Source organism: Sparus aurata, chromosome 12, assembly GCF_900880675.1.
Source record: "Sparus aurata chromosome 12, fSpaAur1.1, whole genome shotgun sequence".
Taxonomy (NCBI): Eukaryota; Metazoa; Chordata; class Actinopteri; order Spariformes; family Sparidae; genus Sparus; species Sparus aurata.
The window spans coordinates 25,286,946-25,312,122 of record NC_044198.1 but is presented as its reverse complement, the minus strand read 5'-3'; the positions used below and the strand labels follow the sequence as shown (position 1 = coordinate 25,312,122).

At 41.6% G+C, this 25,177-nt stretch overlaps 1 protein-coding gene across 1 annotated transcript in view; it reads right to left on the bottom strand.

Annotated features, from left to right (window-relative positions):
* Positions 1–25,177, bottom strand: part of grk3 (G protein-coupled receptor kinase 3) — a 63,686-nt gene that overhangs the window by 29,838 nt on the left and 8,671 nt on the right. Inside the window, exon 2 of the mRNA XM_030434676.1 lies at positions 20,032–20,108. Within this exon, the coding sequence (XP_030290536.1) occupies positions 20,032–20,108 (77 nt within the window). The remainder of the gene's footprint in view (positions 1–20,031; positions 20,109–25,177) is intronic.

Below are 25,177 nucleotides of genomic sequence, written 5' to 3'. Positions count from 1 at the left end.
GGAGTAATGAGCTCGGCTGCAGCGTGTCGCATGTAGCCGAGACACAGAGGCGCTCAGTGTTTGCATGACTCGGTATACTCCTCTCTGTGGCTTTACCTGATTAGCATCAGGTATTAGCAAAAAATAGACGTCTAACGAGATTCTCAACCCCGACACAAAGAGCCGGTTCAGTCGCCGCGACCTTCTATCTGTCCTGTCAGACGTCAGAGTGCGAGAGCAGCTTGATGGACGGACGACAACAAGGTGATGAAATGTGTACGAAGAAATGTGTCACATGTTCTCAGAAACATGTCATTCCAATAATTTTTCAGTGTCACCTAAAGGCCGGCACAACAAAGGAGAAGCGGAGGGAAGGGAGAATTATCTGGACTATAACGCGTACATTTAATATAATGTCAAATCTGACACACCAACCTCGATTAATCAAACATAATATCGCACCTTTCAAACAAGTCAAACGCAATTCAAAGGGCTTAATAAGTGAAAATGGACTTTCAGACACACTAAAAAAAATGACATTGAATAAGACGGTAATAAAAGATGCTGAAGAAATAATAAGCAATAAAAAATAACAAAAATATTGTTTAATATTTACAATATTAATGAGGTAATAATACAAACTCAGAAATATTTATATTTTCCATAAGTGAATAAACAAGCTGTTCTCAGAGGAAAATAAGGTCCGATAACACTGTTTGAAGCTAGAAAGGTGGCAGGGTCCGCCACATGTAAACAAAGTACAACAGAGTGAAACTGTGTTTTTCCTTCAAGGTCTGTTTGTTTATTTAGTTTATTCAGTTGTGAAAACAGAGTTTGATTATTTCGTTTTCGCTGTAAAAAAAAAAAAAAAGAGAGAAATTCGTCAATGAAGATCTTTCTCTTCTGATTAAAACTTCTTCCCCAAAACCACATAATGCTGTTTTAATGCTGTTTTAATGTTGTTTTGCAAACTGCAAACAGAAAAGAAGGAGAAGGAGAAGGAGAAGGAGAAGAGAAGGAGTTGTCGTCAGGCTCCTGACGTTGAACTGCTGCTCCTGAGAAGAACCACGCAGTGTTTACTACAACATTGATCCTCAGCCTGGGGTCGGGGAAATTCCTGGATCCGCCCCTTTTACCCAGATCGGCCCAGAATAGACCATATTAACTTTTGGTGCAGCTGCAGATTAAAATGACAGATCCAGGGTTATTTTTTTCTCACTTTCCTTGATACATAGGGCATCTTTTCAATGCATGGATCTATGAATCTATGCATCTATGAATTAGTACAAAAAGGGGGCTGTTGGGTGTTGGCGAATATTAAATCCACCATCTTTGCTCACTAGATCTCAACTTTTTCTCCTCTCACGTGTGTAAAAACTACAGGTAAGAACTTCTTTAATTATGTGTTATTGCATAATTCATGCCTAAAATGCTGGATGTGCAGATGTTGTGCTGTGGCAATGATGCACCATTCAACAGGTAAACGTTGAAGACGGGTTGAGTTTGCATCGACAGCAAATTGTGATGCAAGAAGAACAAAAAAAAAGGGGCTTACTTATGAAATGTATGAAGATAAACGTATAACAACAGAGGACGTTTTGAAACCGTCTTGTATTAGAGGTCGCTGAAACGCTCTGAGAATCTGTAACTTGTTTAGCAGCAGAAATCAGCCACAGAACAAACAGAAAATGAGCTTCTGGCTTTCTAAAAGGGGGCTTTTGTTTCAGTTTAGTGGCCTCAGTGATTCAGTTTAAGTCGAGCTCGCAGCAGAGCCCATTTGTTTTGGGCCTCGTGCCTACTATCATCCATCCTCACTTCTTCCCCTCTGCTTTATCTCTTCTCCAGACGTGATGCATCATTTCCCCTCTGCTCCCGTGCTGACACTGAGGCTCACACGAATAAATGTGCTCACATGCATACACACATGGTGTATGTACACAGCCGACTGCACATGGCATCCTTGTTTGCAGAATGGGTGCTACTGACAACCAAACACACACACACATACATACATACATACATACACACATACATACACACACAGGTTTTCAGCAGCAAGGACTAAACATGCAGGAGAGGTATTAGAGAGAGGGACAGAGAGGGGAAAACGACAGTTCTTACATCACCAAGACTCAAGGATTAACCTTAATCGCTGAACACTTCAACACTGCCCAGCTAATTCAACAAATGGCCTCTTCTAGACACGTACGCGCGCACACACACACACACACACACCTGGCTCAAATCAGACACGAGTTCCTCTGAGCTTTGTCTCATTAGCGAGATCACCTGAACTGTCTAAAAATATCACGTTGGCTTGTTCTGACCACCGCCTGTTGTCGATCACACTGGCGCACACACAGCCGGGAGCAGGGAGGATCCAGAGTCGGTCATGAACTCAAACCAGAGCCAAAATGAGGTATTTGATTTCTGAAAGGCAAGTTTGGACCTGCTGTACGTTCTTCTACATCACCATTGGTCAATATGCTGAAAAAGATAACTTTGAACGATACTCAATGATTAACCGATTGCTAGTTCAGCCCAAAGAAAATGTCCGTCAATCTCCTGGAGTCTGAAATGACTCCTTCAAACGTCTTCTTCTGTTCGACCAAAAGTCCAAAACAATAAAAGATTTAAGTCACAATGACACAGAAGCAGCAAATCCTCACGTTTAACAATCAGGGACCAGCAAATGCTCGGCTTGACAAATGACTTAACTGATTATCAAAACAGTTGCAAAGTAATTTGCTGTCAGTTGACTCGTGGATTAATCAGCTCGAGTGCGATTACTGCACCAAAGTTATGTCAAACAATGAAGTCTGTCTCTCAGTAGTTGAAATAAACGAGAGGCCAATTGAAATACTTTTGAAGATTCCTGTTGATTGTGACACAGGCATCATATTTCTATTCCATTTCTCTGCAGTCACCATGAGGGATGATACATAAAATGAACATCAGTTTCTAATGTCTTATTTATTACGTATTAAAAATGATCACAGACTGAAATACGTCGACAAAATGCTGAACTACTGTCAGCTGCAGATAAATGAAAAGAAACCCGGTCGATTCATTTGGTGTTTTTTCTTACTGCCTTCCCGTTGCACCAAGGTACGTATCACAGACTGACTTTTGTCTAACCTGACAGACAATACTTTTATTACATTTAACCAAAAAGAATCATAAAATCTCATGTTCCAAAAAACATCAGAATAAGCAGAATCAATATCACCAGAATCTTGCCTGAGATAGTAAAGCCAGAAATAAATGATCCATGTTTCTCCCCCAAGTGTTCTGCTATTTGTCTACCTAGACTGTTAGGGTGTGAGTTGCTAACTTTTGGAGGCATCAGCTGGCAAGATGTCTGCCTTCTCTCCTATATAATGGAACTAGATGGCAATTGACTCGTGGTTCTCAAAACACCCCAAAAATTAGATTCAACAGCAACGTCTGTTTCCAGAAATCATGACCTGGTTACTCAAGATAATCCACAGACCTTGTTGCGATCAGTTTCATGTCAGAACTATTTCCATGTCCCCACCCAGAAGAAAGCATGGATGTGTTCACAGACCAGAAGCTAGCTATCCAAGGATAATATATTATTGCTTTAAACACTGAGTTTGGGTACCTGCAACCATTTGTCTTGGTTGTAAGATGTCCTTAAGTTACTACTACTGGTCTGCTAAATCCAATAAGCACATAAACGGTGGGAGCAATGTAGCACCAGGTTGGGGATGCAACAGGGTCAGGAGTCAGTAAACACATCAGCAGCAGCAGGGACAACAAATAAATGTGTGCATCCTCCATTCAGTAACATGCATAGTATATAGGCAAGTATGTGAATAGATATGTCAATTGTCTACGCAAACGTGTGGTTCAAAAGCAAGCAGATCTCTGGCCTACGCTAACTAAGCTAGCTAACAGTCGGGAGGATGGCATTTGTTTACACTCCACACTGTCACGTACGAGAGCCTTTCGTCAGTACAGGATGTAAAGGTTAATGTTGTCTTCTGCTGAGCTATAACACCAGCTAGCTTAGTAAGCAGATGCACGCTTCCTTCTGTGTGGTGAAACAAGACAGTAGTTCCTACATGAAACTGATGTCAACGTGGTTAGTGGATTATCTTCAGTAACCAGGTCATGATTTCTTTTTGACGCTTCGAGCACCACAAGCTGGGTTTCACCTAGTTATATTATATTAAAGAGAAGGCGGACATCTCTTCAATATCAGGTTAACAATCATGATGCACAGATGGCACTACAGCTAAGACGACAGGTTGTTGATTATGGGGTTAACTGTCCCTTTAAGAAAAAAGTACTGTATCAGCACCGTCAGACTTATTCTTTTGTCTCACAGAAGTTATTCTTTGCTGTCTCCTCACTTTCTGTTTGTTTCGATGAATGTTATCTTTCAGGAAGTGCAAGTTTTCACACGTGTTTCATTCACCCTCATGTTATTATCTTATATAAACATGTTGGGTCAACATCCAGTAGAAGCATTCACTAGCAAATAGGTATGTAGCCGAGACCTCTACTACCTCTTTCTGTCAGAGACTACTCAAGTTATTCAGCTGTACGTTTCTGATTTATTGTCAAGTTGAAACACACAGTTTTTTTTTTGTTTGAATGTGAGGTTTGACTTCACAGAAGCAAAATAACAGATTTTAAGGTGAAGATGTATTGAAAAAATAAACATTATTCAGTTTTATCTATGGTAAAAAAGAGAGAAAAGGTTTTGTATTGAAGGGTCATGTGAGACCGGGGATGACTGTGTTGCATTATACATACACTGACCTTTACTGGTGGAGGAGAGCCAGCACCGAGCAGACCAGTGTGTGTGTGTGTGTGTGTGTGTGTGTGTGTGTGTGTGTGTGTGTGTGTGTTGCACAATGTGGCAGATATTCATTCTAGTACAACATCAGGATTAGCAAACAATGTTAAGTATTCTCACAGCCCTGCTGCTCTCTTGTTCTGCTGTCTGATGGTGATTACCAAGTGTGAGTGTGGGCTAAAGGCCGCTAATATTAGCTTCAAAAATGCTAATTACTGAGGTCTGACAATATGCTTTGAATTGCGATTTTATAAAGTGGGTTTTAAATAAAACACTGGCACAGTATCATTGACAAATCTACTACAAAACGGCTACGGGGATGAAATGGGCAGTACGTGTTGCTCTGTTGATTCCTCTCTGTTGTCACTCCCTTAATTCACAGGCTTATAGCAAAGTCACTGCATGTCTAAGCTAGTCACATTATATATTGTTATTCTGAGGCGGGGTTAAGCTACAGAAATATGCAGTCATGTGGTATGTAGGCTGTACTTTACATGATCAGTGACACTGTATATGATGGAGGTCAAGGCTGCGTTGGCTGTCTCCCCAAAGAGAAAACATTATAAAGAATAAAAACACAATGGCGTAAACACGACTTACAAAAGAGTTGTTTGCTGTTAATCACAGAAGAATTCCAATACAGTACAAGCACCACATTTGGCAGAAATACGTGTGTATAAACAAGCGTAAAAACAGAGGATTGATAGTGTGAGAACAAAAACATCTTTTGTCAGTTCTGGTGTGTTTTTGTTCAAATGGAGGTTAGTTTCGAATAGGTTACAACTTCATGCTCCTGGGCATCTGTCTGTAGCCTGAGTTTATTTAATCATTTTTCTTGCTTTTTGTACTTTTACCTCGGGTTGGTAGGTCATTAACGGTTTCTTAATTAGTCTGATTCATTTTGAAAACTGACCAGATACTCCATTCAATAGTCTACATGGGAAGCCAGGCAGGACAATCTCATAAAGGTGGTTGTGTTTCGAGAGATGAGGTGCTGTATTGCCTGCGCCTCGTTTGCATAAAGTTGAATTTCCCACCACTTCATGCAAATCAGTGGCTTCGAGCTTGAAGCGGCGCATTTGGAAACTATAAAAACTGAACACTGCAGAGTTAAAGTTTCCACAGCTGCACAGTTTGTTTGTTGTCTCAAATATCTTCAGAAACACATTTTGCTGAGCTGTTTTTGTGATATAGGAGAAAGTTTGAAACCTCGGGGCAGCGGCCCAGGAGGGGTGATCGCCCAGCCAGCGAGTTTTTGCATGATTGACGGAGGTTGTAATTTTGGTTGGTCTTGGTTAAGGTAATCCGCAGTTAGCTAGCTTTTACCATTTTAACATCAAAATGTCCTGTGAAAAATGTATTTTCACCAAGTACCATGTAACATTATCAAATGTCTCTTTTTTACCCGACCAACATGTTCAGTTTATAGTGATAATAGGTGCAGATTAATTTTCAGCTCATCAACTAAAAGGCTAAACAACCAATCAGCAGCTCTGCTCTACATACTTTTATGTGTTGGCTTTGTCTGTGCTATCAGCACTTGTAAAAACTGAAGAAAAAAGCTCACATGCGGTCTACTGTTCATTTGACTGAATGTAAATCCATCCCACACTGTACATTTGAGTCCCCTGAGGTCTGTTATCAGCTGGTGAAAAAAGGCACAAGAACTGACGCTTTATATCATAATCCATAAAATCCGGAACCGCCTGAACATCAGGTGCAGTTAAGCCTCGATCAGCGAGGCGATTTCCGTTTTTGAATCTCTCAATTTTCATTTTCGACATAAGAACAAAATCTTCTCGTCTTATTTCCCAGGTGTAAAGGGAAACCCTGATCCAGGGTTGTGCGCTGCGCATTGATGTTAGCAATACCTTTAAAAAGAAATGTGTCTGCTTTCAAATGCTAATTTTAAAGACACTTCCTTTATGATGATGACAGCATATCGCCAGTTGAGGTTAAAAGCCATCTATAAAGAAAACGACTGACAGTGAAAGCCCGTTTACTCTGGCTGGGAAGAGACTTTCATGCTTTCAACATCCAGCTTCATCACCACAGGACTGTTTGCAAAACGTAAAACAAATTACAGAGCGGATGTCTCGTCCTGGAACAACTTTGACTGTTTACAGAGCCTGCTGCATTGAATATAATAACCGATACTACACTCATGACATTTGAACATGCTGTACTTACTGTACGACTGTGAGCAGATTATGAACACCTTAAGACTTTAGTTTGTATAAAAAAAAAAAAAAACAACAAGCTGTGAGAGGTGAGAATTCCCCCACACACTCAACCAGGCGCTGCTTGTGGTGAGACAACACAGAGCAGACAATATGATTTTCTACATGTGGGTTAAGACCTAACTAGACGAATGTGAGCATATGGAGAGCGTCTGCAGGCCTGCTAGCTGGGTTCGACTCAGCATGTTAAAACAGCTTCATCGCATCATCCTGCACGTCCAATCACATCCATATTCACATGTTTTGATACGAAACGATTAATACTTGTTACTGAATTGGGAAAAACTACGACCATCAAAGTTCTGTTTCTGCCACTGACAAGCTGAGGGTATTAATTGAAGAGTGTGGCGAATTTACGGACATAAACCTTTTTGTTACACAAGTCTCAAGAAATCTCCCTCTGAAATCTTGCAACAGGTGAGTTGTTGCAGGGAGACGACGGTGGAAACGTGAGTCAGAGCTGGAGAGGCGAGATTGAAGTTCAACGAGAGGAACTGCTAGCAATAATATTTCCAAAGTCACGGCTGACCACAGGTGATTTTGACAATCCAGATGAGGAAACAACTTCTCCATGAGCGAGACTTGTGTTTCAGGTTACAAAGAGATTCTTATATCTAACAGAAATGTCCATCTCTGTAGGAATTAGGGCTGGGCAATGTATACATTATATATTGTTACCGTGATACCAGACTACATATCGTATGATCTGATGTAAGTGTTGTCTTTTCCTGGTTTTAAAGTCATTTTCTGAACTTACAGGACTTCCCGCATTATTATATCAACATAACTACCGATTATTTAATAGAAATCGTATTGTGTTAATAGATTTTGGGGATAAGTCTACAATAGTGTTGCAATATCAATATTGAAAACTGATTCATCAATTATTAATATAGCTGGAGATTAATTTAAGAGTTCACGCCTTATTGATTCATCCAATCAGCTCTAATTTGGGACCATTACGACCAGACAGAACACACGAGATGAGACTGATTCTGTCATCAACAGATGGAGTAACCTTTGACATGCTAGCTATGTTCATATTTATAAAAAGATGAAGATAAACAACGATAAGAACCAGTTCAAATTCACAATTATGAAACACACACACACACACACACACACGCAGAGACACGCATGCACGCACACGCAAACACAACTTGCTGCCAAAATCTGGAAGGGAGACAGGATGGGTCAGAGGAAAAAATGGAAAGCGGGCAACAAAGCGAAAAACTGACATCTGTCTCTGCAGCGTGTAGAGAGGAGAAATATTGGCCTGTTGTGAACGCCATGATAACCAGCAACCCTGGAAGGTTATGAGGACATGAGGTGTGCTGCCAGTGGCATGATGGGTACAAACTCGCTCACACCAGCATCCAAAACAGCCAAAGTTTTGAGTGAAGTACATTGATTTCACTGGAAACAAACGTCAACTCAGTAAATCTGAGTTTGTTTGACTTTGGTGGACTTTAACACACAAACTACTGATCAATACCACGACAGTAACGACCTCTTGGGGAACAAAACAGCAAGAGAGTCCAAAGCGAAGGGAGCTATCGCAGGCGATAGTGGCACGGCGAAGGCAGAACTTCCGGGTTCTGTTTCCGAAAAAAAAAAAAAAAAACCTCATTCAAAAGCCCTCCATCATCAACGTTATTGACTAAAAATACAGCCTGGGAACTGAGCCGTTCTCAACAGTACGTCAGTTGGCTCGGTTCATGTTTACATGACAATGTGGGATTTTTTTTTTTGGGAAAATTATCCAACATATCAGTTTCTTTAATATTTATGTATCTTAGTGGCCTTTAGCAAACCGCGTTTCTCATAAGCTCTAGATATTCTTGGGCTACACGTCACAGAGGAGGAGGAGAATATGAGTGAGTGTGTCTGTAATAAAAGCAGGATATGTGCTACACCGCAATGTAAAGTATGTGCAGTATCGTGTTAATCTTCATATGTGAAGGAAGTCGGCTCTTAACATTCTCACCATCGAGCCCAATCCAGATATGACACCTTCTGCCTTTGAGGTTTTAGAGGTGAGGAGGTGAGAACGTCAGTGTGTCTCGAAGATGAACATTTTAATCAAAGAGGGAGCCTGTTTTTTTTAGGTGTGAATGAGTCAATACAACCACATTTAAACACAAGACTACACAGGGCTGCTATAGACCAACAAGATTAATTAGTCCAAAAATAATCAGATCATAAATTACAATGAAAAGCAGCAAATGCTTGAACAATGACTCAACAATTTATCTAATCTAATATTTTGTCTATCAACTTTTTAAGAACTTTTACTGACTCAACACTCATATGAAATGTCTTTGAGAGAGAGCTTAAACTCTGAGGTGCTCAAGTTAAGTTGTTATTTATTATATTCGCTCAGTCATGTAGATGTTTTCGTGTAGAATGTGAGCCTGCTTCCAGTCAAGGAGTATAAGTATCACCAACATGGTCAGAGTAATGGACTGATGGGTCTGCGTATCATACTAACATTAAGTTCCTCCCAATAAATAAATAAATAATGTGGGTGGATCTGTAGACGTGTCATAATTAATTTCAATACATGTTCCGTAAAATGACACATCATCAGTCTCATCTATAGCTGAGCAAAGTCCAACGTGACAGGGTCAAACGCCTCAGAGCAGCAACACTGTCGGACTTGTGGTGAGACTGTTTTGTCAAACCAAAAATAGCGTAATTTCTCGCCTCTTTGAGGGGAACTCATCAGGGCTGGTTGTGCAGAGAGCAGGTGGACACAAAAGCATGAACAGCTGTAAATGCACAATGAAGTCACCCCGGAAAAGCGCGTTTCTAGTGGATATTTTTACATTGTTTTTATTAGTCTTTAGTTTCTTATCCCGTAAAACATTTTAAGCTGCACTGTGTGTCTGAGACCTACTGTGAAAATGTAGTCAGTGATCATCATCCTAATCAAAAGCTACTGTCATGTGTGGTTATCATTAAGCTTCTGACGTAGAATAATCTGACCACGATAGTTCAGTTTTTTAGAAATATAAATACTGCATTACTTTATCACAGTCCAGTAACTGTGATCTGCTGTCTGTAACTCCATCGAGCTGCAATCAGATTCCTCTGATGTGAAGATAGTGTGAATCATGATGGATGAATAAAGGACAGACGTGAGAAGGACTGGAGGCGTGGACAGTCTGTTGACATACTCATCCTAGCCTCCAGGAGAAACGATGCATTCTGGGAAAAAAAGGGAAGAACAGAAAAAGAGAGAGAGAGAGATGGTTCGGGCTCTCTCCATTTATTGCTCTGCTCTTAACGTCGTTGTCCTCTCCATTTCCTCTCTCCAATTCTCATCACCTATTTTATTCCTCCTTTAATCAATTTCATTTCTCCCCGTCGACAAGCAAATGCAGCAGTTCTGGTCGGGTTCCCATGGCAACCGCAGTTGCTAGGCAACGCGCGACTCTCCATCATCCATTCCAGAAGTCTGACAGATGGAGAGCGAGGACGCCAAGGCAGAGAGTGAGAGAAGAGGGGGGACATGAGGAAAGAATGAAGAAGAAGAAGAAGAAGAATACATGATGGCTGAAGCACGAAAACAGAGCGCGGCAGAGAAGCGGAGATGATGCAATCCAAATGAAAACACAGAGGGTCCAATAACCTCGCCAACGATCCGAGCTTCCTTTGGATTCCTTCTCTGACTCAAACTCTCTGTCAGTCAACACTTTCATATTTTAAGAAGGATGGAGGGGGAGACTTTGCTTATTAACTTGTTTTGTTCCACACAGTTTTTATGAATGATATTTCAACACTGCGGATCACTTTAAAGCTCTGACCTCATGAGGTAGATTAGATTCAACTTTATCGCCACTGATCAGAGAACTAATCGTGAGACACAAAGAAATGCAGTGAAGCATCTTATCCTCAGTATGTATGCCACTGACCTGGTGATTTATTCATAATCTTGGAGAAATTATTTAATTTGCCTGTACTGGGTTTTAATCCCCCGGGGACTGTTTTATTTGTCATTATTTCAACAGAAAATACAGGAGCAACGTGAACATGAAAGGTTGCTTATTTAAACATGTCATTGCTCCTGAGGCATACAAGGCAAGATATCAATTTAACATGAGTCATTTTATTACAAAAGTAGACAGACAGGCACTTTATTCATTCCCCTGGGGCAGATTTGCATGACACAGCAGCAGAAGGATCCTCACAGTACAAAGAACACAAGCACTGATATAATAAGTACTCCCTTTTAAGCCTGGGTGTACAAGTCTGCAAAGTGCAGTTAAGTGTTCAGAATCTAACTGCAGCTATAAGTCAGAAAGTAAAGAAGATGTATTGCAGCATGCCAGAAGTTTAAAAAGACAGTATAAAAATCTGCCCCAGACAATGTGATTGATCAACACTATTCAGTACTCGCCTACTACTACTGTAGTCATTGATTTTTTTTTGGTCTACATGGTTTTACTTGATGTCATAGTGTTTATTTTACTTGCTGTAAAATGTGGGTTCACTGGCCTGCGAGTCTCTGAAGCAGGAATAATTGATTTCTGGTCATTAAGGGGCCGTAGATTGAGCTTCAGTCATTACATTGATCCACTATGTTAAAACAGTGGGCAATTATATTCATCAAAAACAGGGAGAGCTGACAGATGTTAAACCAAAGCCTTCACAGGCACGTCTACCCACTCATTAGTGATTAATGTGTGGATTATTTTCCCACTTGATTTAATGTTACGGCTATAAAAGATCAAAACAGAAAATCATGAAAAGCCCGAAGTCACATCTTCAAATCGTTTTCTTTTGTACAACCAACAGTTCAAACCCAAAAACACTCTCCATCAACCGCCACAAATGACAAAGAAAAGCTGCAAATCCTCACATTTAGAAGACAGAACCAGGACACGTGACAAAAATGACTGAAATGATTAATCAGTCATCTTAATAGTTGTAGTTATTTTGGTCTAACAAGACCAGGCCCCTATCTTGATCAATGGGCAGTGTGCCACAACTTCACTTTAAATGGTCAGCAGCCAATCTAACAAAAAAATAAATAATAATAACCCCAAGAAGTTTGTTGACTGCCCCCAAATATGGTTTAAATACTTCTTCAACGGCTCAATCCAACTCGCTGTGATGTGACACATGAGTCTACCTGACCTTCGCTGTGTGCAACAACACAATCAGCTTGACATGTTCCCTGGATCGACTGTTATAAAAGCACACGATTGGCTTTTGGGGGGGAAAGGGGCGAGATATGGGTCAAATATCCGCCATCTCTGGTGTTAGCAGAAGTTTATATTCCAAATGCTTACAGTGGTTCATCTCCTCTCTCATAATTTCTCCGGTTGAACTGCCCCACAGAGCCGAGGGGAGCTGCAGGGAGGTGATATTTATCTGTAGGTCTATTAAGATAAAAATACTGATTAGTGTAGCTTTAAAAGAAGCAGCCACAACATCAGAACTGTGTGATAATGTGTGATATGATGCACACGTTCAGCCTCTTAATGTGGCACATCACTAACACGAGTATTTTCGTATTAAAGACAGCCAGAATTAGAACACTGAATGTAGTCGTTGAAAACCATATACATAACGCCCCAAAAAAAGTATTCAAGGAGAAGTTGTGGCCACTATGCCTGCTATATTTAGAGCATACAAAATGTCCATTACATAATGGCCATCCAGCCTGACCCTGATTTTGTGTGGTCCATGGACTTCACAAGCAGGAATCTACTCACAGCCAGGTTCTCACAGAGCTCTGGCCGCCATCCAGCTGATGTAAAGACAGGTGGATCCCCCTCAACGCCGCTTCTTCGGGTTTGTAACACCGAAAAAATAAGTCACTGACTCACATCCCTTCAGGAGTCCGGACGGCAGAGTTCATGAACTGCAGAAGATTGTAAAGGATGCTCTCCAAATGAAAACGCTCTTTCAGATCTTGAGGTTTGATTCATTCGAGGCACAAACTCGCCCTACTTAATCTAATCCAATTCACCTCCTAATACTAATTCAATATTTCACAATAAAATGTCATGCTTGCCAAACGGCTCTGAAAGTTGACTTGTTAAGGCTGCATCTCTGCCCTTGAGGATAAACATTCCAGCAGCACTGCAGCGTCTCCCTCCTGACCTTGGTTGTCATGACAGTCAACAAGGCTTGTTGAGCTCAAGGACGAAGCACGTTAAGAGTGCTAAAATCAAAAGCAAACTCACAGCCCTGGCTTCTGCGACTGCTGATTAAAATCCACCTCCAATTGTGAAGCTTGAACCCTGCAATCTGACTGAGAAGGACAACATATCTCTATGCATGACGAATCCACTGTGAATGAGATCCAACATAGGTAAACCCACTATCTGGAACAAACCACGGATCTCTGTGATTCACATTTAACAGATATTTATGCAATACAGGTCAAACTCTTAATGCAATGCAGGGTAACGATCGAGAGCATGTGTTCCCATGCTTTGTGTCCAAATACACAGTCCTTAGCAATGCTCCGTCACACCACCCTCACTTTGAACCGCCCTGCCGACCGCAACTGTTCTTGAGAGGAAAAAAATCTCCAATTGTTTCCTTTTGTATCTGGACAAATGTTTTTTGTTAACTCGTTAAACTGACGGTAGATTTCACATATTAGACGAAACAATCCGTAATACTTCAGAGGCTGAAATTAGAGGGCACGCTCGAGTGTGAAATAATAGGATTTTCAAATGAAAGAACTCTTAAAAATCAATTCTAGCTGACAATGGCAGCCAGTGTCAGCAGAATGAGACAGGTGTGTTGAGGTCTGACAATTTTGTCTGTATCAAAACCTCTGTGGCGGCATTTTAAATGAGCTGAAGGGCAAAGCAATAATAGAGGCGGGCTGATAATTAAAGCATGAAAGAGCCTCCGTGTCCTGTTGAGACAGGGCGGGTCTTACTTTAGAAAATGTGTTGCAAATAAAATCATTTTCGAACCATTTAAATAATAGAAATCTCAATTATTTTACTTTTCGAATAAAAACAGTTTGAATAAAACAGGAAACAGGAAGCTTGTTGTCACTTTATCAGACTGTAAAGCGTCAGGTTTGGGTTTGTGGCTACTTGCTGTATCGCTGAAAATACAACCTGAACTCCTCCGTGGTCACGTCATGCTGCGTTTGAGTCCACTGGACAGCTATCTCTTGTTTCATGCAAAACCACACATTTGCCATTCAGATGTGTACAGTGCACAGACTGTCAGTGATGCTCCCAGCATCGCAACTATTTCCCTAAGCTGCGCTGCCTAATGCTGCGCCGCCTGAGCTCATCACTTCTTGCACATCTCTCTGTTGTTCTGTTAATGGATCGAGCTAAAAGAGCATATAAAAAAACGACAGTAAAGCAGGAGGGAGGCTCACGAATGATTCCCGCACTGACTGAGAGACTCGACAGATTATTTGATAGATTCACATCACTGATTGGCACTAAACCCCGAGTGTTACAGGTACAACTTGAGACTCGACATAAAGGGTTGTTATGAGAGGCTAGATAAGTTGACCTGAAGTCACTGTAGCAACAGCGGTCTTCTCGTTCCAGCATCGCGCATATGCTCTTTCACCGCAATCATTCGTGTATTATGCAGAAATGACAACGGGCAGATTTGATCAACTGTAGCTAACTTGCGAGTTCAATGGAAACTATGTGTCCAGTTAACTGGTTTTAAAGCCATAGCCCCGTAAAAGGACCTTAAATATACACAAGATGGCTCCAGCAGGGCAGCTGTGGTCACCAGTGGTCCACTGATCACAGGGCGAGCTGTTCGATCGACTCCACACGGCTCTCAGCGGTTTACATGGGAGCTCGCTGCCATTGATGTTTGAATTTGATGTGTGTGAGTGGAGGAGAGGTGAACTGCAGAGTGCTTTGGATAAACGTACCATCAATGTCTTTCATTTGACGTCAGCAGGTGGAGTGAATAATATCGATCTTCTTATTGCATTGCAATGTTCTGCCGGGAAACCTCGAGTCCTGGCGTTCCCTTTGGATGCCACTTGACACCAATCACACACCTGAACACAGTCGCGGCCCACGTACACCCCTTCATGGCAACAGCACTCCCTTGAGGCTTTTACATACACATGTGCTGCCCCTGTCTGATTGATGTCGCTCTTTTCAAGAGCAGCGGTCAACAGAGAGGCTATAAATACTCACAGAATACCTGCTATTAAAGCTCTGCTACTTGGTGATAAACACATTTCATTTCATATTAATTTATCGTAATAAAAGTCCCCCTTATTTAGTTATGAAGCTTTGATATGAAGCAGCAAAATCAGGTAATGTTGTGTTTTCACCAGCTGTAACTTAACACGACTTCTGAAACAGTAAAGGTAAAACACAGCAGATATCTGAGAATACAAACAACAAACTCCCAACTACAGAGATTCAGTTAGAAGCTACAAACGTACTGACAGCTGAACATACAGAGAATCTTTAATAATGTCTTTCTTTCGGCTCTCTTGAACAAACATCTTGCAATCACAACACGGTCATGTTTGAGGGGGGCGAGGGGGTTCATCGTGGGTGTGGCTGGGCTCAACTCAACTCGGCGTGATTAAACTGGTAATTGAAACCAAATCAGCAGGGTATGATCTGTCCGGGCCAAAGGTGACAGTGGAAGCACAACGTGATGGCAGAGGCTCTCCCAGCAGGAAACTGCCCAAGAAACTTGACAAAGAGCTCAAGGCTGCGACCTGGACTCCAAATTCCCCAATACCATCCGATCAAGTCCGACCCATAGAGGCTCTGACTCTCAACTCACAAGACTCAAAGGATCTGCTACCAACCACAGGACAGCCCCGAGGTTCGACAGGTCGGAGCCAAGTCTGGTCCATGGCGGAGTTTGCAGATTTGAATATGAAGTGGTAACTGAGAGTCACAATGATGAAACAGATGTGTCGGACGCTTCTAATTTGTCAAAGCAAAATCAACGACTGTGGAGTAAAAAAAAAGAAAGCGCCCAGCTCACTGTAACATCAATCAAGACCGAGTAATTATATCATCGAAATTAAGCAGGGGAAGGCTGCCTTGATTACCTGGGATGTCAAAGTCCCAGAGGCAGAGACACATTGACTGTCCTGGTAACAAGTGTTTTCTAGGAGAGCAGCTAATGAGAGCTGAGAGCTGGACTAATGACCAGCAGGAACCAGGGGACGGGCTCTGGCTCAGATGAAGACAGTAAGACGGATGAGAGAGGAGCAGTTTGATGATGTGGCCACAGTAAACATCACACACACTTGAACAGGACACACACATTAGGAACAGGAATACGGGGAAAGAGGGCGAGTGAAACACTTTGTTTAAAATTGAATTGTTGGGGGTGTATCTCTACCATTTTCTTTATATTTTATAGACTAAGCAATGAATCAATATCATCATAGGTTCACTTGTAGGTTGGCCAGCCTCACTACACAGAAGGATCGTCAAATTTGGCCAAATTGAATTGCATTCTATTATTCCCTCGAGGGCTTGGCCATATTTGAAAAACAAAAGGGACGTTTTGATTTCCTGTGAAAAATAGAGGAATTTTCTCCAGATAACCTGAACTCTAGCTCTATTTGGAAATAATTAAATCATTTCAGAAGCAGGCCCTGCTTTTGTTTGATGAATTGATCAAGAGCGATTGTGGTTTGCTGCGCATGCAGAGCCTGCACGTCACACACAAGCAACAAACTCCCATGAACCCAAGAACTCTTCGATGGGACTAGATTACGTAATATCAGACGGACATCTCTTGTGGATTAGTCATCGAAAATGAGAACCGCTTGACTTTTGTTTTTGTCTCAAGTAACGTGAGCAGAGACATGAACCTGTCTTTCAAAGTATCCAACGCCGCCTTCTCTCACTCTCTGTCCCTGCATCTGATGGTGCTACAACGATCTGAGTGAGTTAATAAATGACTCAGTATTGATGGTTTTCCTGTAGGTAATTCTTACACGTTGGCCCTCTGCTTGCTGGCTAACTGCTGCTGAGATAGCTTGAATACAACTTTATCTCTGGGTCAGCTATATTTCCTAACAGGGAGTGTAAATCCCTCTCTCTGCGGTCCAGTCAGGCTGTGAACTCCACATGGTTGCTGTTGCTTGCTTCAGCTTGACCTTCATGTAATTCTTAAACATTTTCACAATCACATGTCGTGTTTTTACAATTCAATTGTATAAATCGAATTCAGAATATTTATGATAGCCCTACAAGAAAGGGCCTTTTCCAGACACGTGAAGTAAATCTTAATCTTTTCCTAAACAATGTGATATTTGTGAAGCTCAGCTCAGATTGTTCATTGTGTAGAACAGAAAATAGCCTGTCTGGTCTTATTTGTCTCATAAAATTAACTAGAGTGTAGAGAGCCTTATGTGAAGCATTCAGGTACATTACCACCAGCTACATAAACTGGTTTAATGGGTTTACCTGAGGAGCCTGAAAACATTAGACAGTAAAACCTCCTTCATTTCTTCCGGCTGGATGATTATAAAAGACGAGACTTTGATCTCGATCATCCAAATACCGGGTGCTTGACCAATTGAAGGTGAAAACATGACAAAACGTCCACACGCTGATCTACAAATAATGCTTCGAGCTAATCCTTGTCTTCAGACTTAGTTTAATGCAGAGACGGCATCTTTAAACACAAAGGCTCTAGTCAAATGATAGTCGCGGTCAGTGAGCCGGCACATTAGTCATATGCGGAAAAATGCAAAACTTAAAATGTCACTTTTTGGACGTGCTAATGGGCTGAAGGGAGCTGCAGCATGCAGAACTTTATTGCGTTTCTAAATGTTTCCCTGCTGCAACAAGTCCATATTGTGTAAGCATGACACAATAAACAACTACAACAACCTGAAAACAAATGTATTGATCAGGGAAATATTTGTAAGCTGCAGTCTAGTCTCTATATGGACCAATCGTTAGAAAGTAAACACCATAGTCCCCCCTAAAGTGTGATTTCCATCTTTCTATCGTTCCTTTCATTAACGGATTAATTGTTTGTTTTATCAAATGTCAGAGAATAGTGAAAAATGACATTCACAGCTCCCCAGAGCCCAAGGTGACATTATCAGATTGCTTACTTTGTCCAGGCTACGGTCCAAAGCCCAAAGAGATTCAGTTTACAGTGACATAAAACAACAATCCTTGTGTTTGAGAGGCTGGAACCAGCAAATGTTTGACTGTTTCTTTCATTTTAATTACTTCTTATCAAAATGGTTGCTGATTATTTTTCTCTCAGTTGAATGTTTATCATATGTAGAACTGGCAGTCTGTGTAGTTTTAATTATTCCAGCACAGGAAACCGCACGTCTGTACTTCTTTTTAGTCAGAGAGCAAAATGTCACCTGGGAAGTGGTGAAATATTATTGGATGGGTGAATGTCAGGGGTTTCGAACTGGTGTCTAATAAGCATGTGCACACCCACCCACACACACACACACACACACACACACACACACAAACACACACAGAATGAGAGAGGAAGTACGAGGTGATGATACAGAGAACTAAAGAGAGCAACAAGTGAGACGGAGGGAGATCTGGAGACAAAGAGAAGGAGGCAGGGAGAATTAACGAAGGCTGTTCTCACAGGGGGGCTGAGACCTAGAACAGTAAGTAAACCTTGTAGAAGCCTGCAGGGCGGCTGTGGTCCCCTGGTACGCCACAACTACTGGCACACAGCCCGTCTGCTCAGAATGGAAACACTCGGAGAAGCCGGCGCAGAGGCGCTGCTACCGACTGGAGGGCAGGAGGAAGCAGGAAGCATGACGCTCTGCATTGAGCCACGGCATCGACAACAGAAGCACTAACACAAACAAGGACGCCAGGCGAACGAGTCTGCGTTGGGAAGTGACAGCGAGTATTTGTTACCATTGTGCTGCTAAAAACAAATCATGACTTGGATGATTCAGGGCTTCAAGACAATGATGCTCCATGAATGAGCTAAAATTATTTAAAAATGAGAATGAGGATGGAAAAACAATGCTTTGTCTGGACAACAATTGGGTGGTTTATTTTAGGCAGCATGGTGTCAAAATGTGGAGAAAGTGATGAATTTGTGATCAATAGCTTTTGTCCAGTCAGCTTTTGCGAGTATGGATGTCAGGACGAGCAGCAGTAATGGAAGAACCCCAGCAACACCAATAACGACACCTCACCTCTGACCACCAGCGATCAATGTGCCGGGGGTCATATCTGGTGCATGTAGGTGCACATTACACTGAACAACACAGCAGCTGTTGTTCAGTGGCATTAATGAAAGCGCACTACACTGTGGATGATTTGGATTCAGTGATAAGTTGAAAATTCCTAAAATTGGTTCAGTCAAGACGTGAACTTTTTTTGAACCATGAAATTAAACCACAACAACAAAGCAAATGGATGTGAAATCAATGTGGAGAACATGAGCCCAGGAGACTTCTTGAGCAGATGGAATCACTGAGCTGTTTGTCTGTTCCAGCTTTTCGTACATTTGTACACAGATATCGTTGATAATAACGGCCTCAAATTCTGTGTAATTGCAATTTTTCTAATTTGAGAAACTTCAGGGGGAATTCTTTCAAAACTTATTTAAAAGGATCCTTCGTGTTTATACTCTGAAATATAGATACTGGCATCAGCTTTTTAAAGCTGATAACAATCTATACTTTTATCAGCAGATGAGCGGACTTAATACCCCGAACAAACTCCATCCGCCCATTAGGACCGACATGGTTAGAAGCTCAGAGGAGCAGTTTGCCAGCGAGCCTTCAGTACAGATATTTTCTCCATTGAAATTGAAAACATGTCCTCAGCAGCTCAGAGGAATCATGTACAGTGATTGTGTGAATGTGATCACATTCAACTAAAACCCTTTCCGATGATTGTTTTATTTAATTGTGTGTGGATGAGGAATGCTACTGAATACTGGCAATTCTATTACAACGTCTCGGGCGTTTCATCTGATTCTTTCGGAGCGGATAATGTGCTTTGAAGAAATCTGACTGAGACTTACCAATTTTCTGGTTGAAAATTTTGTCGAATGTCAGTTCATCTCTCTCCTCGAGGTACTTCTGCATCACGCTGCGAATACTGTGAACAGAGGGAGGGGTGGGGAGGAGAGGAGAGGAGAAAGCTGATTAATAAACACCATCATTAGCGGTTCACTCAGCCAGATGCAACAATAACCTAATCTCAGAGACGTCTGTCCTCCTCCACCTCCACCTCTCATTTGTGGTCCTGACCCAGGTTTGGGACTCTCCCTGCCACCTGTCCCCTGACAGTCAAACTGCAGGGAGGGCAGAGGGACACGTGGGAGGCTGCGGGGGAACCTGGAGAGATACATTCTACCCTGGGAACAGGTGATAATGAGAACGAGAGTGGGGAGAATGAATCAATTAGCACCCCCTCCACGGGCCCATTAACACTACACCAGCACCCTACATACACCGGAGAAAAGTGGCCAGGTTTGACCTACAAACACCTCTGCAGGCAGACACTGAGCATGTGCAAGGAGAAACCCTGGCTCCTCACGACGAGGTCGTAATTTTTCCAGTATTTACATTCTGATAGCGCTGGCTCACATTAATAGGTACTGTTGTTTTCTCTTCCAAGAGCAGACAGACAACACAATCATAAATAACCTTTTGTTTCCAGGATCAAGTCCAAAGAAAATGTGTGTGAGTGCAGTGAGCGCCGACGCTGACTGGTGAGATTTCTTTAGCCGAGAACCATTAAAACACTAACTGAGATATAGATGCAATGGTAGAGAATGGCGTCTATACAACACTTCTGCATTAGTAATTCATTACAGTTAATAACTCAAAGTGCACATCATGATAACAGGCTCGTTAATAGATGATCAGTGTGTAATACTGAGGTGCTTATCTGTAAATACAATGATGCTGGGTGGACCTCCCTGCCTTTAATGCATTATATACCTCATAAAAGGGGAGTGACCATTTGGATTCTTTGAAATGAGCGTTTAGTTTCGATCAGTGAGATCAAAGGCCCAGTTTGGCATCACTCACGGCATTATGTTTGTCTCTTCACCACAAAAGAAGAAAAACACTTTGAAGAGGATGCAGCTGGAGACAACAATGATCACCTGTTTCTTTGTTAGCATGGGAGACTGTTTTCCAAAGATCTTCTATTGATTTGTTTAGGAAAGAGGGTTTACTCGAGACCGACTTAAGAAATCATTTTACTGTTTGTTGTTCAATCTTTATTTTTGGTGAATATTATTTGAACTTGTCAAACCCTAAACTGCCATAAAGTGGAGCTGTTGTTGTAAAATACTAATATCTTGAATTTAAACCGCTGATCTGTTGTTCTTTACAGATCTGGGTGTGATAGTCTAACTACGGTCGTCATTGCTGAAAAAAATGTTTAAATTGAAAAAAATGTTTAAATTGAAAATCAATCCAAACATTTATTCTCGTGGGCATCACAGCGATTTGGAAACTGTACATCCTAATGAGCTCCTGTGGGATTGATCAGGGTGCAACATGAGCATTTTGAAATATCAATGAGTTTGTTTCATTGACTTGCTAGCATTAAATATTAAGAGGTAAGTATTTCTTAAAATGCAAGAAACTGCATTAGGGCTGTCACGATATAAGGTTTTTACTTTGTGATTATTGAGACCAAACAATTTCACATTAATGATATTAACAAAGCTGTGATGTTTCACTTCATTAGCTATGTGTTTTGTCTCTTTTTGTCAAATTAAAAAAACACTCAAATACAGCTGTAGGAAGGTGGAGAGAGATTACACTTAAAAGGTGCTCAGTTTAACAATTTATACCAATTTACATGCATCATTTACTTTTTTATTCTGTGCCATATGTGAGCAAGCCTGATGCGAAAAATTAGACCATCCCGGTCTCTTCCGGTTGTCTACAAGCCAGTGGATAACTTGTTGAAGTGGTTTAATGCTGCTGGACTGTGGATTCCTCTGTGAAGGACTTGGGTGGATTTTCTACGACAGTCTAAGGATATGACTTAATGCACATTTGAGCGACTGTCGGAAAGTTTTTGAGGCGTTAACAGTTTTTTCAGTTACATGCGAACCTAAAAAAAAAAAAAAAAAAGGGGACATAGGATAGAAAAGAGTGTGACTGTTGCTCCACGGCGGTGACTCTAATAAAAGCAAAGTTGACCTTCTTCCTCCTTTGGAAGGCAAGAATGACATGTTGTCATTGCAGGCTATATATTTTCTTGAGCCAATAAAAACATCAAAGCACTGGGACCTGCACTGAAACTCAAACTTCACGAGGTCCAAACTGAGACTACTTGCACACCTAAAAATGATCACTGAGGACCCCAGCAGATGATGGTCCGTGCTGGTTATGTGACTGTATCGTGGGCCTGTGCAGGCAGATTTTATGGGAGGGTGGGAATGAGCAGTGGATGCAGCAGTTCATCTGCAGACGCAGCGACAGGAACAAGAACCTAGGAAGTAAGCATTTCCTCTTTTGGAGGAGGCCTGTTTGTGTGCCCCACTGAATCATTAGCAGCTGACTCTGGATTATTTGCCTGAAACCTCCCCACTTCAGACGCCATATTAAGACCGCTGGTAATATTTACTGTGACACTCGTGCCTCACTAGGCATAAATAACACGTTCTGGGGGTAAAAGTTTCCAGAACAGTATGTATGGTAAACCTGTCTGTAAACACTCAAAGTGTTACAGACAGTGTACAGACAGACAGCTGTGGCTGAGGAGTCTGGTCATGAAACACAGGTGCATTCAAAAAAAAATGTAATCATTCACCATGGGCCACTTCCACACCAGTCACATGTAACCATATAGTCAGCTTGTTCTATGTTCTATCAACCAAACAATACAAAAATAGCATTTTAAAACCAAAGAAACCCTCAGTTACGAAAGCAGCAGCAGCTTTAAACATTAACACTCGCTCACGGGAGCAAATGACCGGAGCAGAGCAGAAAACAACAAGGCTCCTGCTGCGACAATGCAGTTTGAGTGACAGAATGACTGTTGGCACAGTGATAAATACGGCACTATCTACAGGGACTCAACATGTATGATGTGGTGGGCTGTCACATGTGAATGAATGTTGCACGATTGCTGGTATTCATTTATTGTATCAGAACAGCCCTCAGTTTCACAGAGAGCAGAGTCTTAGCCTTTCAAACAACAACAACACAAACACCCATCCAGCAGCTGGTAGTCGAGGTGTTTGCTGCAGGGCTGAGCTCCCGAAGGGTGTCTGATTTTACTGAAATACGACTGAGCCGCTCTTCATATTTACATTTTTACAAGAAGTGCGTAACGTTGAAGGCAACAGACATAACCTCTGTAGAACCATAAATGCATAAAACTCCAGCTATAAATGTCAGACAGCTCCTGATATACACACCTTTTTTCTCAACATCAGCCTCAGTCTATTGATGCTGAATCACTGGAGAACGTGTCCCATCCCTGCTACCAGTCTTACCCTAAACTAATCCATCATTAAAGGGCAACTTCTCCATTTTTACTCTTTAAAGAGTGTTTACGGGTCTTTGAGGGCACGACTGCATGTGTGAAAAGAGTAGTATGAAGCCTTTTGTGGCTCCAGAGGAAGCTGCATGTAATCTGATAAACTGCCAACAAGACCTGTAAAAAAAAACACTTGAATGTAGAAAACTGTGGGAGTCAGCCTCTGAAGGAGTAACTCAACACTAAACCCACTGGTGTTTGTTAGTAAATGATATTCAGTATGCTCATACAATCTGTCGGGTATAATGTTCAATGCAACAGAAGTTCTGTCTTTAAGAAGAGATAATTAAGCAATTCTGTCCCTTTTTGTTAATGAAAAATGTGCAGTTCCCTCATTTTTCGATTTTTGACAACATTTCGATTAAAGTCAAATGTGTGACAAAACAGCATTATGATGAAGCACTGTAGCGCTGCAGAGGTGACCTGGACTTTTTACCATATCATGCAGGCCTACTTACATTATAGTACAGAATATTTTGGGGTCATTGAGTTGATACTGCGTTGAATATTTTTGTTTTATAGACAACACTATTAATGGAGAAAACAATCAGCAGTTAGCTGCATCTCTACTCTCCAAACCTCCAAAGAACATGGCAACATCATGTTTGCTCAGATATGGGCCACACCCCCTATAAAGACCAAAAAAGAAAAAAGGTTACGAGCTCTTGACCCACAGTCTTCAGACCACAGTTACACTTTCAAGTTGAAACCGAGGCTGGAACTTGTCCAGAGAAGACAGGGCTTAACCAAAGGGACACTGGAGCACCAGACTATGAGATGAGCAACAGCGTTGATGGTCATTGGTTAACAGCAGTAGAGGGGGGGATCAGGAAATAGATAGATATTCTGGAGTGTCCTTGACCAAGACAGTTTATTCTCAGAATCGTGGCACTGTTCTGGCTTATGTCCTCCGCTTGTACCAGCCATACAGTCAACTTCCTGCATGGCTGGATACAGACAAGGTCCATAAGAACACACAGCGCACCTTCCTTTCGGCTGCACTTACATAATTCTGCCTCCATTACATCTGCTTCAGCAGCTGTTAGCACAGTTAGATGAGAACGTGCACGCGTACCTCGCCAACAAAATGAGCACCACAACAATGAGCCAAACGCTCCCGACGTGAGTTTAGTCTTCTGCCGCCTCCTAGGTGACCTTTTTAAAACCGCCAACAGCTACTGCTGGGATGACAACGCAGCACCGTGATTGTGGGAGACCCTGACCTAATTACATGTCTTCCTAAATACCCTTTGCTGCATGTCAGTGCATACCTAAAGCTTGATTTATTATACAGCACGCTTGTTTTGTTTACTGCACCAGGGCCTGTACTTAAGACATTATCAAAACTATTGTCTCTTTACTTTACAATACTGAGCTCCAGGTGGGCGGAGGGGGGCTTCAAAACCGACAGATATACAGTGAGTGTGCAAGTGTGAGGTTTCAGAACAGCAGTAAAAAGGTCAGGGTGCCGTCAGTGTGAATGATTCTGAAAGAGCTTAAAATAAGGTCATTTCTCTGTTATTTTCCATTGATTATCTTTTTTTAGCAAGAATTAACCTACAAGACGTTTCAACCCTGACAGAACAAGATTGTGTAAAAGGCACAATTAGCCACACTGACACTGTAACAACATTGTCTTGGTGACTATTTAACAC